General features: G+C 47.2%; 1 protein-coding gene across 2 annotated transcripts in view; it reads left to right on the top strand.

Annotated features, from left to right (window-relative positions):
• ADCY2 (adenylate cyclase 2) overlaps positions 1–15,902 on the top strand; it is a 394,262-nt gene that overhangs the window by 351,263 nt on the left and 27,097 nt on the right. For both annotated transcript variants that reach the window (XM_032415329.1, XM_032415327.1), the window contains exons 19-20: positions 7,412–7,496; positions 12,089–12,247. In XM_032415329.1, the coding sequence (XP_032271220.1) occupies positions 7,412–7,496; positions 12,089–12,247 (244 nt within the window). The remainder of the gene's footprint in view (positions 1–7,411; positions 7,497–12,088; positions 12,248–15,902) is intronic.

A 15,902-nucleotide genomic window follows, 5' to 3' on the forward strand; every position in this document is an offset into this window, starting at 1 on the left:
ATTATTCATCCACTTATTCATCTGTTTTTATGATACACTTTTATTGAACACCCTTTGTATGCCAGGCCTGAGCGCTGGAGCCTGAGCACAGAGATGAAGAAAGTGTAGTCTCTGCTGTCAAGATCACAGGGGCTCCTGGGGGGCTCAGTCAGTTAAGTGACTGACTCTTGATTTCGACTCAGGCCATGATCTGGGGGTCAAGAGATGGAGCTCCACGTTGGGCTCTATGCTGGGCGTGTAGTCTGCTTAAGATTTCCCCTCTCCCTCTCCCTCTGCCCCTCCCCCCGCACGCTCTCTCTCTCTCTCTCTCTCTCAAACAAATAAATCTTCAAAAAATAAAAAAGAAGACAAATTTCCCAAAAAAGACTCTATAAGAAAATCAGGTTTCATCAGAAGGCCGGAGACTTGTCAGGATGTCGTGGTTAAGCTTATCCTGCACACCTAGGAAAGGACGAGCTTGTGGGCCAGGCATGTGTTAGAGGGCCCAGAGCTGACTAATGCTGGGAAGACCTTGGAGAACTGTGGGGATACAGAAGCGCAAGAAGGAAGGGACTTCAGCATCATGGCAGAATAAGATATCTCTTGTCTTTGCCACCACCACACCCACCAGCTCCAGTGATTTGACATCTGTCCAGGGACAAAAGTGCTATTGCAGGAGCTGGGGGATCCAACAGCATATGCCACAGGGTCCGAGAGGCATCTCATGCACTTGAGGGTCAGGTAATAGGCATACGGGCCCCGGGCTGTGAGCCGTGCAGCAGCCGTGAACCAGCTCCAGCCTGTCTTGGCCATGGTCCAGGGGGCCCTAGAAAACACTTGACCAGTGACCCACAGACAGAGCCTTGGGGCAAGTCCTGGTTTCCACAGCAGAAGTTCCAGCACACTGTCTGAACGCACTGCAGTGGTTAAGAGGAATGGCTTGACTCTACCCACACCCCCTATCCTCCAGGAGGGCACAGCTGAGGCCCAAGGGAGACCTCCCATGCGAGCGAGCATCCACAGTGCTGAGTCCTGAGCTGCATGATGGGGGCAGGGAGCAGCTGGGCAGGGACAGATAGGGACTCTCGAAGAGCCTTCCAGGGACGCAGATCCTACTCGCTGCATTGTGGCCTCCATCGAGAAGCCTGCCCAGGAGATTCTGGAAACACCTTGCCCACTGATCCCCACACCTCCCACACCCTGACCCTGTGACCAGATCCCTGCCCAAGCTCCCAGTGGCAGAGAAGACAGTGAGCTTTGGCAGATGGCTAGTGAGCACACACAGAAAGTCAGCTCGAATCTGAGCGCCAGGCAAGTTTTGTTTGGGAAAACAAAAGGAGGCTGTGAGTACTCTGCCTGGTGCCCTGCCCGATAGAGAGGAGGTGCGAAAGCTTAAGAACTCCGCCACGAGAGGGAGGAAGAGGTGTGACCAGGGACCTTCTCAGGTATCCTCAAGGTATTTCCATCCCAGACTCAGTTAATAAACACTCGAGGGGTTAACTGCTCTATCAGGTTGAAGAAAGCGATGAAAAACTTCAAGGAACACAAAAACTCAAGGAAGAAAGGAACAGAGGAACTAAAGAACAGCCAGAGAACCATTAGTAACAGAGCATTAGAAAGTCCTTGCCAATCAATGTTACTCTCGATGGAAATGAAGTGAATTCTCTACCCAAAAGGCAAGACTGGCTGGATGGATAAAAACACACAAGAGGGCACCTGGGTGGCTCAGGCGGTTAGGCATCTGCCTTCAGCTCGGGTCATGATCCCAGGGTCCTGGAATCAAGTCCCACGTTGGGCTCCCTGCTCAGTGGGGAGTCTGCTTCCCCCTCTGCCCCTCCCCCCTGCTCCTGATCTCTCTCTCTCTCTCTCTCTCTTATGCTCTCTCTCTCTCAAATAAATAAATAAAATATTTTTGAAAAAACACACAAGAAACAACAGGTGTTGGTGAGGATATGGAGAAATGGGAACCGTCTTACACTGTTGGTGGGAATGAAGCTGGTGCAGCCACTCTGGAACACAGTATGGAGGTGTCTCAAAAATTTAAAAATAGAATTCCCAATGGATGAAGGACCTAAATGTGAGATAGGAAACCATCAAAATCCTAGATGAGAACACAGGCGGCAACCTCTTTGACCCCGGCCACCGCAACTTCTTACTAGACACATCTCCAGAGGCAAGGGAAACAAAAGCAAAAATGAACCATTGGGACTTCATCAAGATAAAAAGTTTCTGTACAGCAAAGCAAACAATCAACAAAACTAAAAGGTAGCCTACAGATTGGGAGAAGATATTTGCAAATGACATATCTGATAAAGGTTAGTATCCAAAATCTATAAAGAACTTATCAAACTCAACACTTAAAAAATAAATAATCCAGTTAAGAAATGGGCAGAAGACACGAATAGACATTTTTCCAAAGAAGACATCCAGATGGCTAACAGACACATGAAAAGATATTCAACATCACTCATCGTCAGGGAAATACAAATTAAAATCACGATGAGATACCACCTCACACCTGTCAGAATGGCTAAAATTAACAATTCAGGAAACAACAGATGTTGGCGAGGATGCAGAGAAAGGGGAACCCTCCTACACTGTTGGTGGGAATGTAAGCTGGTGCAGCCACTCTGGAACACTGTATGGAGGTTCCTCAAGAAGTTAAAAATAGAGCTACCCTACGACCCAGCAGTTGCACTACGAAAATACAGATCCGAAGGGGTACATGCACCCCGATGTTTATAGTAGCATTATCAACAATAGCCAAATTATGGAAAGGGCCCAAAGGTCCATCGACTGATGCATGGGTAAAAAAGAGGGGGTATATATATACAATGGAATATTACTCAGCCATGAAAAGGAAATTGCCATTTGCAACAACATGGATGGAACTAGAGTATATTATACTAAGTGAAATAAGTCAGTCAAAGAAAGACAAATACCATGTGATTTCACTCATATGTGGTATTTAAGAAACAAAACAGGTGAATATAGAGAAAGGGAAGAAAAATAAAATAAGATAAAATTAGGTAGGCAAACCATGAGAGACTCTTAACAGTAGGGAATGAACTGAGGGTTGCTGGAGGGAAGTGGGTGGGGGGTGGGTTAAATGGGTGTTGGGGATTAAGGAGGGCACTTGTAATGAGCACTGGGTGTTGTTTGTAAGTGATGAATCACTAAATTCTCCTGAAACCAATATTACACTCTATGTTAACTAACTGGAATTTAAATAAAAACTTGGAACAAAAAAAATAGAATTACCATATAATCCTGAGTTTCTTTAGATACTTTTCTTCTTAAAAATAAGAGAGGCCTATATCACCTAGGAAAACATAAAGATTTTAAATGTAAGATCATGTTCGTGTCTCCATGCCTGGACTGCTTTCTCTCCTGAGAATTAAAAATGTCATTTTTTACCTCAACTGAATAATTTGCCTTTAGGTTAGAGACTGGTCCACCAGGCATTTCCTCCATATTGCTCATCCAATTTTGTAGGTTTCTTTGATCTTTTATACTCTCAAAACTTGAGGGCCACAATGATTGCTCCATTAACAGCCTCAGGGTGAGGGCCCACTGTAAATTAGTGTGTGGCTGCAGGCTCATTTGGGCATCTAAGTCTCCAGAGCCCAATTTTTAGGTATGAAAGAAAGCATATTCAGTCACATTTTGGCTAGAACTGTCACTGAGTTAGAAACTTTCTCAGTTATATTAGTGCTGTGTCCCCTACTTCATCACTCAGGGATGGCACAACCAGACAAGGGAAAAGTCCAGAATGGATTTCAACCTTAAAACTTAAAGGAGAGAGAGAAGGAGGCCTCACATCCAACTAGCTGTCATTTTTATGTAAATGACCAACACAAGTGTCATAGGTTGGCTTGTCTCTCCCAAAAGAAGACATGGTGAAGTCGTAAACCCCAGTACCTCACAATGTGACCTTACTTGGAATAGGGTTGTTGCCGACAGATTTAGTTGAGATGGAGTCCTGCTGGAGTAGGGTGAGCCCTAACCCAACATGGCTGGTTTCCTTATAAGAAGATGGCCATGTTGAGAGAATACCATTTGATGATGGAGGCAGAGAATGAAATGATGCCGTGGCAAGCCAAGGAGCACCAAAGATTGGTGGCCAACCACCAGAAGCCATAATGAAGGAAGGAAGGATGTCCCCACAGGTTTCAGAAGGAGCACTTTCCTCCCGGCACCTTGATGTCAGACGTCTGGCTTCCAGAACTGTGAAATAGTAAACGTCCATTGTTTTGAGCCACTCAGTTTGTAGTACATTGTTTTAGAAGCCCTAGGAACCTAATGTGATCATGGACACATTGACTAGTCTAGATCCTGGGATTTTTTTCTAGCTATTCTGGATGCTGCTACCTCTGCACTGCTCCCCTTCCTCCTGGCCTCTCCCACACGCACACAAGGAGCAAGGTAACCCATCTGTGGATGGACAGATTTCTCATTCAAACTTCAGGAGCCATCTGGCACTTGCCCATGCATGGCCCACACGGGAGAGAAAGTCTCCTACAGGAATCAGCCATTCTTTTTGGCTGGATGAATAAAAGAAGTTTTTGAGAAACCTAAATGCAATCCTTGAAAGCACAGGGCAGTCCTTCTTAATAGACAGACAGGGTCAGGAGCGGAAAAGGCATTCGTGTGTTGGCCTATGATTCTATTCTAGAGGCTGGATGTGCCTTGTTATTTCCAAGGTGCAGTTAGGTCCCATCCAGCAACTACTTGTCTTATCTTCTCTTGTCCTTCTCCCTCCAGGTCCCCAGCTCCTCCCACTACTCATCCTCACAAAGGCTCCAGATCTGGGAGACAGGTGGAGCAGAGCATTTCTGTCCCCTAAACCAATGTTCAAACACATTAATGTGAGGAGTTCCAGAAAAAGATTTCTTGTCTGTATCTTCTGTGTGATTAACTGAAAACCCAACCAGGCCCTGAATTGCATAAAGAGGGTCCTACATCCCCCTCTCCCCAGTGATGGGGACCTAGGCTGGCTCTGCATTTTTTGGGACATCTGGTCCCTCACCTGGGAATGCAAGGAGGACCTGAGTTCTGATTGGTTGTACTGATGAAGGTGCTACAAGATCCTGACCTGGGAGTTAACATTTTACTCTTAGTTTGGGAGTGACAGGGGTGTGGGTAGAAGGGGAATGTCATAGCTGCTATCTCAGACCCCTGGAATTACAAAGGAACAGAAGGTTCACAGAGCAACATGAAAATGTCAAACTCCACCCACACATCTGAGAACGTTGGCTGTGTCTTACCACTTTCACTGACTGGGCAATGTGGCGTCAGTATAGTCAATACAGAAAAAAAAAAAAAAAAAAGAGTTTAAAATTCATTGCAGCCAGCATTGTTTATAAACATCTGCTCCCCTCCGTCCCTTCGGCTGTGCCATTAGACACAGCTGTCACAGGCTCGAAAGGGAACAGCTTCATTTCTTAGAATCAGTTGTGGGCAAGCAGGAAAGTGGCAGCTCTCAGCTTACTTCATGCTCAGGAACCAGTGACCTCCTTATAGCTGGGGAACTCACATGCTTGCAGGCCAGCTGGTTTAGGAGGGAGGAAAGAGCCCCTAATGCAGGCTCAGCCTTTCTGGACAGTTCTCTGAGTCCTTAAGCCCATCAAGCACTGAGACTGGCCATTCTGCTTCCATGTTCCCTGTGCACTTGGATCTTCCACTCTGTTAATGATAATTCACCAACCTACATTTTCTTACCTTTTTCTCTACCTCTCCAGCTCTGTCCCCTCCCTTGTCACTCTGCATCTAGTACGGAAACTCACAAGTGCCATTTATGAAGTGCCTCCCATGGTCAGGCCTTGTGCTGGGCTTAATACTTGACCTAGTGACCAAAACAGCCTATAAATGGGCAATGTGACCCACTGATGCCAAGAGTGATGTTTATTGAACACCCTTTGTATGTGATGTTTAGAGGGGTTAACCCAGGTCCCACAGATCGATAGAGCAGAGGAACCTGAGTTCCTCCATGGATTATCCTATACCAAAGCCCACCTGAGCTCTGTCACTATCACATGGACTCCTCTTATTCCATCAGCCCTTTGAACCCTCAGTAGAGAAACAGGAAAACCTCAAAGCAAGTACACCTCATAAGCAGAAAGTAATTACCTGGTATTTATTTAATTTAATTAAACATGACCTATGCTGCTTATGTGACATATGTCCATACATAATCATAATTTCTTTTTCAAGTCTTACTACATAATTTCTTTTTCAAGTCTTATTTACTATTACATGTGGGAGATCCTCATTTGTCAGCTACACGGGATTCCCCAGGGATGGCAGGAGATGTCTCCTTCCGTGCTGTATTAGTCAGGATTCTCCAGAGAAACAGAACTAATAGGATATAAATATCCTACATAAATATATATCAGTCAAGAAGTTTATCCTAAGGAATTGGTTCACACGATTATGGAGGCTGGCAAATCCAAAACCTGAACCGTGCATGTCCAGCTGGAGACGGAAGGCCAGAAGCTGCAGTAGAGCCAGGGGGAGCCAGTGTTTGAGTTCAGAGGCAGTCAGGCAAGAGAGAATTCTCTCTAATTTGGGGGGAGATCAGCCTTTTCTCCTACTAAAGCCTTCAACTGATGGGATGAGGCTGACCTATATTACAAAGTAATCTGCTTTACTCAGTTTACTGATTCAAATGTTAATCTCATCCAGAAAACACTCTCACAGAGACACCCAGAGTAACGTGGGAAGGAATGTCTGGGTGTCCCGTGCCCACCATACATGCCGACTCCAGGTATGGGGGTGACCGTTGCCTATGAGGTTGTGGTGAGGACACAGGCAGCGATCGATGACTGAGGTCTACGTGGCCCCAAGGGGAAATGGGGCAGTAGACCAAGAGTTTCCGTCTGTGTCTCACCCTTGTATTACAAAATCATATGAAGGAGGGCCTGAGAACTACCTGGAACTACCTGCCAAAAAAGTTATGAGAAGCTATATAATTCGTAGGTGAGAGTAGCTGGTAGAAATTAAGTTCCCTACTTCACTTTTTTGCCTCACATGATTGTTAATTTCTAGAATACCGTCTCTTTCTGAGAGTGATCACTTTAACAGTTGGAGAAATCATATGTCAAATTATCCATATTGATCTCAGAAGGAGAAAGAAAATACTATTTGTATTCCTCTGTGCTTTCCTTTTATGTTTGTTAGAGCTTGAGATAAAGTAAGAAGTCTGTTAATTTGGAAGAATCTTCTGTTACTGAACTCTCAAAATAGGGATTATTTTGGTTTGTTTTGATGCATTTCTGGGCCTGAAGATGTATCTGGAAGGTGTGTGTTTGGCTGGAGTAAAAAGACATGCACTGGAGGGTCTCAAGTTGGTTGATATTCAAATTCTAAGTCCTATATGTATGTTGTTTTGTATTGTTTTTGTCTGTCTGTCTGTCTGTTTGTTCTCTAATAGACCAGGCATTTGGAAAGACCTGAAGACCATGGGCTCAGTGTCTCTCTTTATATTCTTCGTCACACTGCTTGTTCTGGGTAGACAGGTAAGACATCGCTTTTCCACGTAACTTCCTCTCAAGTGCTGTGTTAATAATACTTTGTATGTGGACTCTATTTCAATTCTAAAAAAAGAGTCTGCCCAGTGATAATAATGATAACACTTTGCTGATGTGCCCTGTAGCTGCTTTCATGCAAACACGCCAGAATAATTTTATCACTTATGAGAAATGTGGGTGTGTATTCGTAGATACAGAGAAAAGGGAAAAGGTCTCTCATTTCTTCCACAAGAGGCAAACTTTGTGAACGGTAGAGATGTGAGTCCATTTCCTGCTAAATCTCAAAATAACATGGTAGGTATTGTAAGCCGACAAGAGTGTTCTCTCAGTAGCTGAACACTCTTTGGAAAAATACCCCCTCCACTGGGGTTTTGCTTGCATTTCAGAATGGATGGCCTCTTTCTTTTTCTTAGAAGTGGGTACAAGTACCTTTGCCATCACTCGCAATCACTCCTAGAAATATAGTCCTCTGTTCAAAAATCGTCTTTTGTGATGTGAAGGGAACTGTCCCTCCTTGGTTTCCTGCCCTACTTCTGGTCTCCAAGGAGAGGCCATGGGTACAGGATTTTCAAGGACAGTATTCTTCCTCTAGCTGCACACAAGGACAATTGCCCAGAGAACAAAGACTCATTCCACACCACGCTCTCTGCCTTCTCCAAAGTTTGCTTGGAATTCTTGGATGGATGATGTGACGCCGAGAAGCGATTTATATGGAAATAACCAACTAAGATGCAAAGCCAATTAAATTATGTATACGTACCTAAAGAGTTAAACAGTAGGAAGTTAAAAATTGCACAGTGAGAGCAGAGGCCAGATCTGTGGTTGCTAGTCCAGCAGCCTAGAAACACTGTCCTTTCCCCTCATGCCTTCTTGGGAGCTCCAGGCTCCCTGGAGCTGAGCTTTTGTCCTGCTGCAGAGTTCTAAAACACCCCTCCCTCCTCCCCATCCCACCCTGCCTCCATCCCTGGCACGTGCTTGGTTCTGCATTCTTCGGCTTGTAGTTTTGACCCTCTGCACGTTTCAGTAAACCCATGAAACCATGACCTGTTCTTTTTTCCTGGTCTCATTTGTTTCTCCCGAAACCTGGCTTTCTCCACTACTGACCTCCTTTCTGCTCTCACTCACAGAGAAAAGGCATGTCCACTCTCAGGAAACCCTATTAGAAGTGAAAGATGGGAAAGAAACGGGCTTCCGTGCAGAGTATCACCTACATGGTCACTCCTCGGGAAACATGGTGGCCCCCTCTGCGGGGTCGCCTGTTTCTCCATTTCGTCCCAGGGGTGTTTGGTTCAGCACTTTCTCCTGCTGGAGTGATCGCTCAAGGTTGCTTCACAGCAATATATTTTAAGGAGCTAGAAATCAAACTGAGTTCTCCCCACTCTTTGATTGGTCACTGAGATGATAAGCACGCGGTACCACCACGTACGTGTTGTTGCCTCCAGTGCCCGCCCCGATCCGTTACTCTCCAACTGACGTGAGATAACGTTCCAGATTGTGGTTGGGCATAATTTCACACAATGGCTCTGATCCCATTCTTACAGGGAGTCTTTTCTTGTTTTGTCACTGATGTTGGAAGTAGGTCGTATACATAGCTAGAGGCCCGAAAAGTCGCTGCTCCCCACGGGGGTGGTGGTGGTAATGATCATTCTCTAAAAGCTGACATGGAGATGTGCCAGGATGAGCCAGGACCAAGGTCCCAAGTCTTCTGGGCTCACAAGAACGTCCACGTTTTTGTGACATAGTGCTTCTGCATACCCTTCTGAAAATGCAACTATGTCACAAATGTCCAATATTTAAAATAAGGTTTTTAAGTTTCATAAATAGGCATGGACTCAGGGTCACCGACTTCCCAGGTGGTGTTTTTAAACAACAGTATGGACATTTTGCAACTTATTTTTGTTGTCATTTGTCCTCATGACCCACCTGCCCCATGACCATCTTTTTTGAAACAATGGTGATGTTTTTGCTTCCTGAGGAAATTGGCATGCTAAATATTGCTCTGGGTATCTAAGATACCTTAATAAAACCGTAACACACCTCCTGGAAAAGAGCTGGGGTTCTGCTCTCTGAATTGAAATACGATCTGTGATAGAAATGCCAACCTGAGTTCAAGGGCCTCTTTTGAGAAAGGAAGATTCCCTGTATTTCTCCCAAGTTTAAATGACCAACTGCCATTGAGGGTCCGCACTCTGGGTGGGCTCCTTCAACATGCATCCGGGCAGGTGGCAGTCTGGTGGCCTCAGTTAGGCTGAGGTCCCTGTGTACAAGGCTTCAGAACCCAAGAACGCATGGAATCACACGCTGCCTGCCCCCCTGCCCAGGACCACCTCTTCTGGCCACATAGAAAGATGTAAACCCCTCAAGTTCCTCAGCTTGTTTTCAGGACTAGACAAAGCAAGAACTGCCCTCGAGGCTGTGCCCGGTGTGAAAGACAGTAGTGAGGCTCCCAGACGGCCTGGTGCCTCTCCCAGGCTCTTCCTGTTCTCTCTCGTCTTTGCCAGCGCAAATGGAGAGCAAATCTCTGCATGGGATCTGGGCCCTGCGAACTGTCGAGTGGCCCCAGACAGACTCTGGGAGATGGGTGAGGATGCAGGGGTGAAGGTTCACAAAGCAGGACTGCTGTTTGAGTTGGAGGGACATACAGAGTCGGCAGAGTTGGCTTTCCCGTGACCCTCTGCTGCATCCTCCATGTGGCCTGCCCGTGGGGGCCTGTGTCAGATGCCCTCTCCTTTCTCATATAAGGATACAGTCATTGGACTGACAGCCCACCCGCAATCCCACGTGATCTGAGATCCTTAAGTTAATTACACCTGCAGAGTCTACTTCCAGAAAAGGTCACAGTCATAGATACTGGAGATGAGAACTTGGAACTGTCTTTCTGGGGGACACCATTGAGTCAGTTCAACTGGTTTGGGATAGAAACATCTGTCTTCTGTTGGGGGCTTCTCCATGAGTTTCTAATGGGCTTGTCCTTCAAGGAGAGGGTCCTCCAGCAGAATGTACTGACTGGGGAGGTGGGAGGTAAAGACTGGCCAAAATGTCACTTTCAGTCCAATGGAGCTGGTCCCAAAGTGCCTCTATTCCTTTTGTAAGAGATTTACCAAATGCTGCCCGTGATGCAGTCTCAGGCACCGGGGAGGCCTGAGCCACCCCTTAGTATGGCTCGTGGAAACCCTGCACAGTCCCCTAAGCTGGGCCTGCTGCCTGCCCTGCTTGCTCCTGGGTTCCTCCCCGGGTCACTCTGTCTGATCTCGAGCGTGCATCTCTGTCTTCTCGATGCCACCATCACGGATTGCCAAGTCATCCTACTTTAGAACCAGTCACACCACTGGTTCATCCAAACAAATAATCTATTCTCCAAGTGAGAGGCTTTTTCAGGAAGTGTAGGGCATGATTTCTCTAAGTGCAGAATGTGGAGGATTTGGCATTAATGTAAAAATTTAATACAAACAAACATTAAAAATATCTCTTTTGCAGTCTTTTAAAAAAAAATGTCTCTATACGAAGTAAAAATAAATTCCACACCAGAGGAGGAGGAATAATTTTTGAGCATATCATACATGGTTTGAATCAAACCTAAATGATGAATGATCATTACTCTTTCAGGTTTCAAAATGTGATTTTTTTTTAATCGCCATCTGTGCATAAGAGGCTGTGTGTGTTTGTACTGCATTAATATAATTAATCAAACCAATAAAACAAACCCCCAGCATTGATTTCTTCTTTGCATGTTTTTTTTTTTTTTGGTCAGGAAGTTACTGTTTGTGCTGGAATGCACCCCATTAGGCCCTTGTGTTTCAGGAAGATTCTTTCAGGGCTGTTTCACCATATTAAATTATTTACATCATAGCAGACCTAACATGATGTCAAAATCAGACCCTTTGCCAGGAAGCAGGACTCTCTATCTCTACATTAATAATAATAGTTTTTTTTAAAAAAACATTAAATTTCACTATGTTATAAAGCATGAACATGTACGTTTTTACTAGCAGGCACATCTTAATTAAATGATACCCAAACGAAATTCTGTGTAAATACAATGTCATTCTCTCAGCACAATGCAATCCTAAATGAGGAAATACAAAATTTTCAATGAATACTTAATCTTGGAATTTTGTGGTAGGGGAAAATTGATTTTCAAATAGTAAAGGCTAACTGCCACAAATGAACACTATTATTTTTTGAATGCAAATTATCCAACATTGCACTCTCTCGGCTAATGCATTTCCTATTTTTCATTTATTCATTGTTTACATTCTATTATGCCTCTTCTCAAAAGATAATTCGAGCCATTTTATATTAACATAACTTTGCAAGAAGCTTCCACGTCACTGTCATCACCGGCCCCTGTTCCCAAGGCGGGTTCTTTCCCGAACTTGTTTTTTTTTGCAAATGCAGGTGAGGGGTTGGCTGGGAGACATTTCGGGGGAGAAGCGGGCTTCGTCGGGAGGGTGACCGTTCTGTTCGGGGGGTTCTTTTTTCAGTTTTGTTTCATTCTTTTTGTTTTCTCTTTAAAACCTCTGCTCTCTGGCAGGACAAGATGCCTATTGTTTCTTTACCTCTGTGTCCTCTTGTAACAGAATGAATATTACTGTAGGTTAGACTTCTTATGGAAGAACAAGTTCAAAAAAGAGCGGGAGGAGATCGAAACCATGGAGAACCTGAACCGCGTGCTGCTGGAGAACGTGCTGCCCGCGCACGTAGCGGAGCATTTCCTGGCCCGGAGCCTGAAAAATGAGGTGCGGCACCACGGGGCGGTGGGCCGGGGCAGGGCGAGCGGGCCCTGGCCTTGACCTGGAGGCCGGTGGCCCTCCAGACACCTGAGTGTGCCAGATGTCCGCTATTGGCCTGCACCGGTCCATTTTGAGAAGATACTGGTTGGTTAATAGAGACGTCAGCTGAGACTAGTGAGTTAGACTCACCTCCAAACGTGGATTCATTATTCCTGGTGTTTCTCCCCCAACACGTGAAGTTCTCAGGGTGCGATGGGGGGCCCTGGAGTTCCAAACAAGTCACAAAAGTGGCCTCTCTGTGGTGTGAGGGCCGCCTCCCTTACCAGCACGCAACAGAGACCAAATCAAGAGGCACAATTCCAGCGGGCATCCCGTGGCTCGCAGCTTCCCCAAGAGCCTTTAAAGGGCCTTAGAATTTCAAAGATAGGACGTAGACAGAACTGAGACGTTATCCACACAAGAGCAGGTCAAAGACTTGAGTCTGCTCACTTGAATGGATGGAGATGGCGATTTCTCGGAGCCTCTGAGGGAGTGGATACTTAACTAGAATTGGAAAGATGAGGGTGTCATTTTCACGTCAAAAGGGCTTATGAAATCAGATGTCACGGAAGTTCTTTCACGTTCCTGACTTACAAGAGTCAGCAGATGTATTAACAATGGGAAACTCGTGTTTGAGCACCTACTGTGTGCAAAGGCTTATGTTTGGTGCCGTGGGGGTTTCAGAGATGAGGTGCAATGCATGTTTTGGGGAGGTTTTCATTTGGGATGGGGAGCAGATGAGGGATCTGGAAACTTGCAGATGCATGAACTCGCTAATGGATAAGCCCGACCTCCATGATGCTGGAGTACAAAGCAGTCTCAAGTGAGAAGGCTCGGAGCAGTGTGTTCCTGTACCATATTGGATAGTTGACGTTAGGTAGAAAGCTCCCGGCGGTGAGTGAGGTGCTGGACGTCATCACTCTCTTCCTCCTGGAAGCATGCTGGGCGTGATGGGCCAGTCAGGGTCCCACAGCAGGTCTGACTGACTGTGGACCGCTCACTCGTCTGTTTCTTCTCCTGCTGTTCCCCACAGGCGGTCGGTTATTTGGCAGCCTGTCTACCTGCTGGTCACAGATAGTGAAATCACTGCATCTGTTAAGAAGGAGCCATCTGCCTTCAGTAGCAACATAGAGCATCTTTATGTCTGTCTGTCTGATTATCAGTTCAGCTCATAAATTCGGCGTGTGCCTAATGTTGCCCCTGCCCCATGGCCAGGCTGGTGCTGGGCCTGGACACAGAGATGAATGAGGCAGAAGTGGCCCCATCGCCTGGAGGGGACAGCATCCTCTTGTCTGCAAGCACTGGTAGCATAAATATGGGAGTCCAGAAAGGCCACCACTGTGAGGAAGTGGATTGCAAAACTGAAAAGAAAGTTCTAGAAACGGGCTGGGGGGATGGAGAGAGTGAGAATAATCTGGCCACAAGAGGTTACTTCTGGCCAGAGGAGTGCCTAGTTCAAGCCCTGAAAAGGCCCTTGGGATCAGCCCTACCCCCTGGCAGACCCCTCCTGATGTCTCCTGACCTCTCCTTGGGCCAGACCTGGGCAATCAGTGGATTCTCTGCTCTTTCCCATCGGTCTGACAGCTAAAGAAAGTGAGTTCCTTGGGGCGCCTTATCCATGGCCGCTTCATCCCTGTGTGCACTTGGAACCTGTCTTAGGCCCCAAAGTAATCCCCAGCTCGCGGGGGCTCCCGAGGATGGCTGGTCCCTGCCAGCAGGAGCCAGATCCTGGACCCAGGCCGCCTGCAGCCCTGTAGGGAAAGTGCCCCGTTCCGGAGCCTTTCAAACTCACTGCCACGGGCCGCTCCAGGCTCCGGAGCCGCAGACCCTCGTTAGGGGTCTTTGGTTTTCACTCAGGGTACCGCGATCCCCGCACATGTTTCTAGGTGCTGAGTTTGCTCAGGAGGGTGGAGCGACACACACAGGATCTTAAATCGGGGGCACTGGACCAAAGAGATGGTCCCTGACTCAGTCGCTCGCCTCTGCACAGTTGTGGGCCGCAAGGTGCTGCGTGTGGAGGCCGACAGCACACCACTACCTCGGTTGTAACTTCCCATACTTTACTGAGAGGTTTCGTCGGGTAGGTTAAGTGTGGGGGGAGCTACACAAGCTGCCGCTCTAAGTGGGGGGATTAAACGCTTTCAGGGACCCCCGTCGGGCACCGTGCCGACAGCGCGGCCTGCCCTGTCAGCCCAAAGGCAGTGCACTGAGCAGGGCAGGTTTTGCTCTGCAGTTGCTGAAGATCAAACGGCGGGTGTAGGAGATTCTGCTGGTTATGAGCCTCCTGGGGAAAATCCTGAATGCAAAACAGGGCTCGCCGCACAGGGCCAACCAAGAGAGAGAATCACTAAACCCCCCTTCTAACAGTCCTGAGCGCCCCCACCGTGAGTCTCAGTAAGGGATGATTATGTTTTTTGGATTATTTTCCCCAAAACTCCTAATAAGGTCACTATAAGGAGACTCATCTGAGTGCATAAACCATAGCAAACTCCTGCCTCGTCCTTCTGACTTCCTGACAAGTTGGCTGTCCACCTTCTCCTGTCCCCATCGGACCTTTCTGTCCTTGCCTGACCATCCCGGGACAGAAGAAACCATTCCCCACCCCAGCGATGGGTAATCCTGGCCCCAGAATCCCAGGCTGGCCAGGCTGCTGTTGCTTGGCCTTCTGCTGCTAAACAATGGTGGAATGTGTGCTGTTCGACGGCACGGATCCTGCCCAGGACCTCCGTTGTCAGGGCCAAGTAGATGCCCCCTGTGTGAGTGCTCTCTCTCCCTAAGGCTTCCCGAGGAGAGGCCCAGCTGTTGTGGAATCCTGCAGTCCCTGGAGAGGGATCTTTTCCGCCAGATTCCAGACCAGGCCTGGCAGAGCACCGCCAATAGGGGGGACCCCAAGAGCAAGGCTGCTCCAGGGGAAGGGATGTCTACCCCGCCAGCTACCTAGGCCAGCCTTCCTCCACCTGCTGGGCCCTTCTTCGTGGCTGAGAGCACAGGTCCGGCCCAGCCCTGGCACTTCTGAGCTGTGGGACCTAGGCCTCCATTCTCTCAGAGGCTGAGACTGATTTTAAAAGCAATAATTCATGCAGAGCTCTTGGAGCAGTGCCTGGCCTGCAGTCAACACTCAATTTTAGTTATCTTGTAAGCAAATATCCCAGATTTATGCAAAACTTAAGAATCACTGCCCACTGGAATTTATTAATAGCTTCAAGGACGCCTTCTTCCCCCTCCCTTTACACGGCCCAAGGAGGATGGAGAGCAAACCCCAATGTTATCCCTTTGCCCTCCATCCAGGCAGCTCCTCCTTCTCAGGTCCTCCTCTGGGGGGTGCGCTGAGCACCCACACCTTCTGAATGCAGAGACCCAGGGTTACTTTTGGTGGGGGGGGAAGGACAGGAGCATGCCTTTCAGTTCCACCATAAGCATTACCAAGGCATGGTTTTCTGGAACATTCCTTGGGAACATGACACGTGACCTCGGCCAGGACCGATGTTAGCAAAGAGCCTTGCAGCTCTTTTTGATTCTCCAGCCCACCACATGGATGTTCAGAGGAAATGAATTTCCCCTCAGAAGTAAAGAATGATTTAATCACAATAACAATCCCCGAAAGCTTTGATTTCGATGAAAA

This window comes from Phoca vitulina, unplaced genomic scaffold (assembly GCF_004348235.1).
Source record: "Phoca vitulina isolate PV1807 unplaced genomic scaffold, GSC_HSeal_1.0 scaffold17, whole genome shotgun sequence".
Taxonomy (NCBI): Eukaryota; Metazoa; Chordata; class Mammalia; order Carnivora; family Phocidae; genus Phoca; species Phoca vitulina.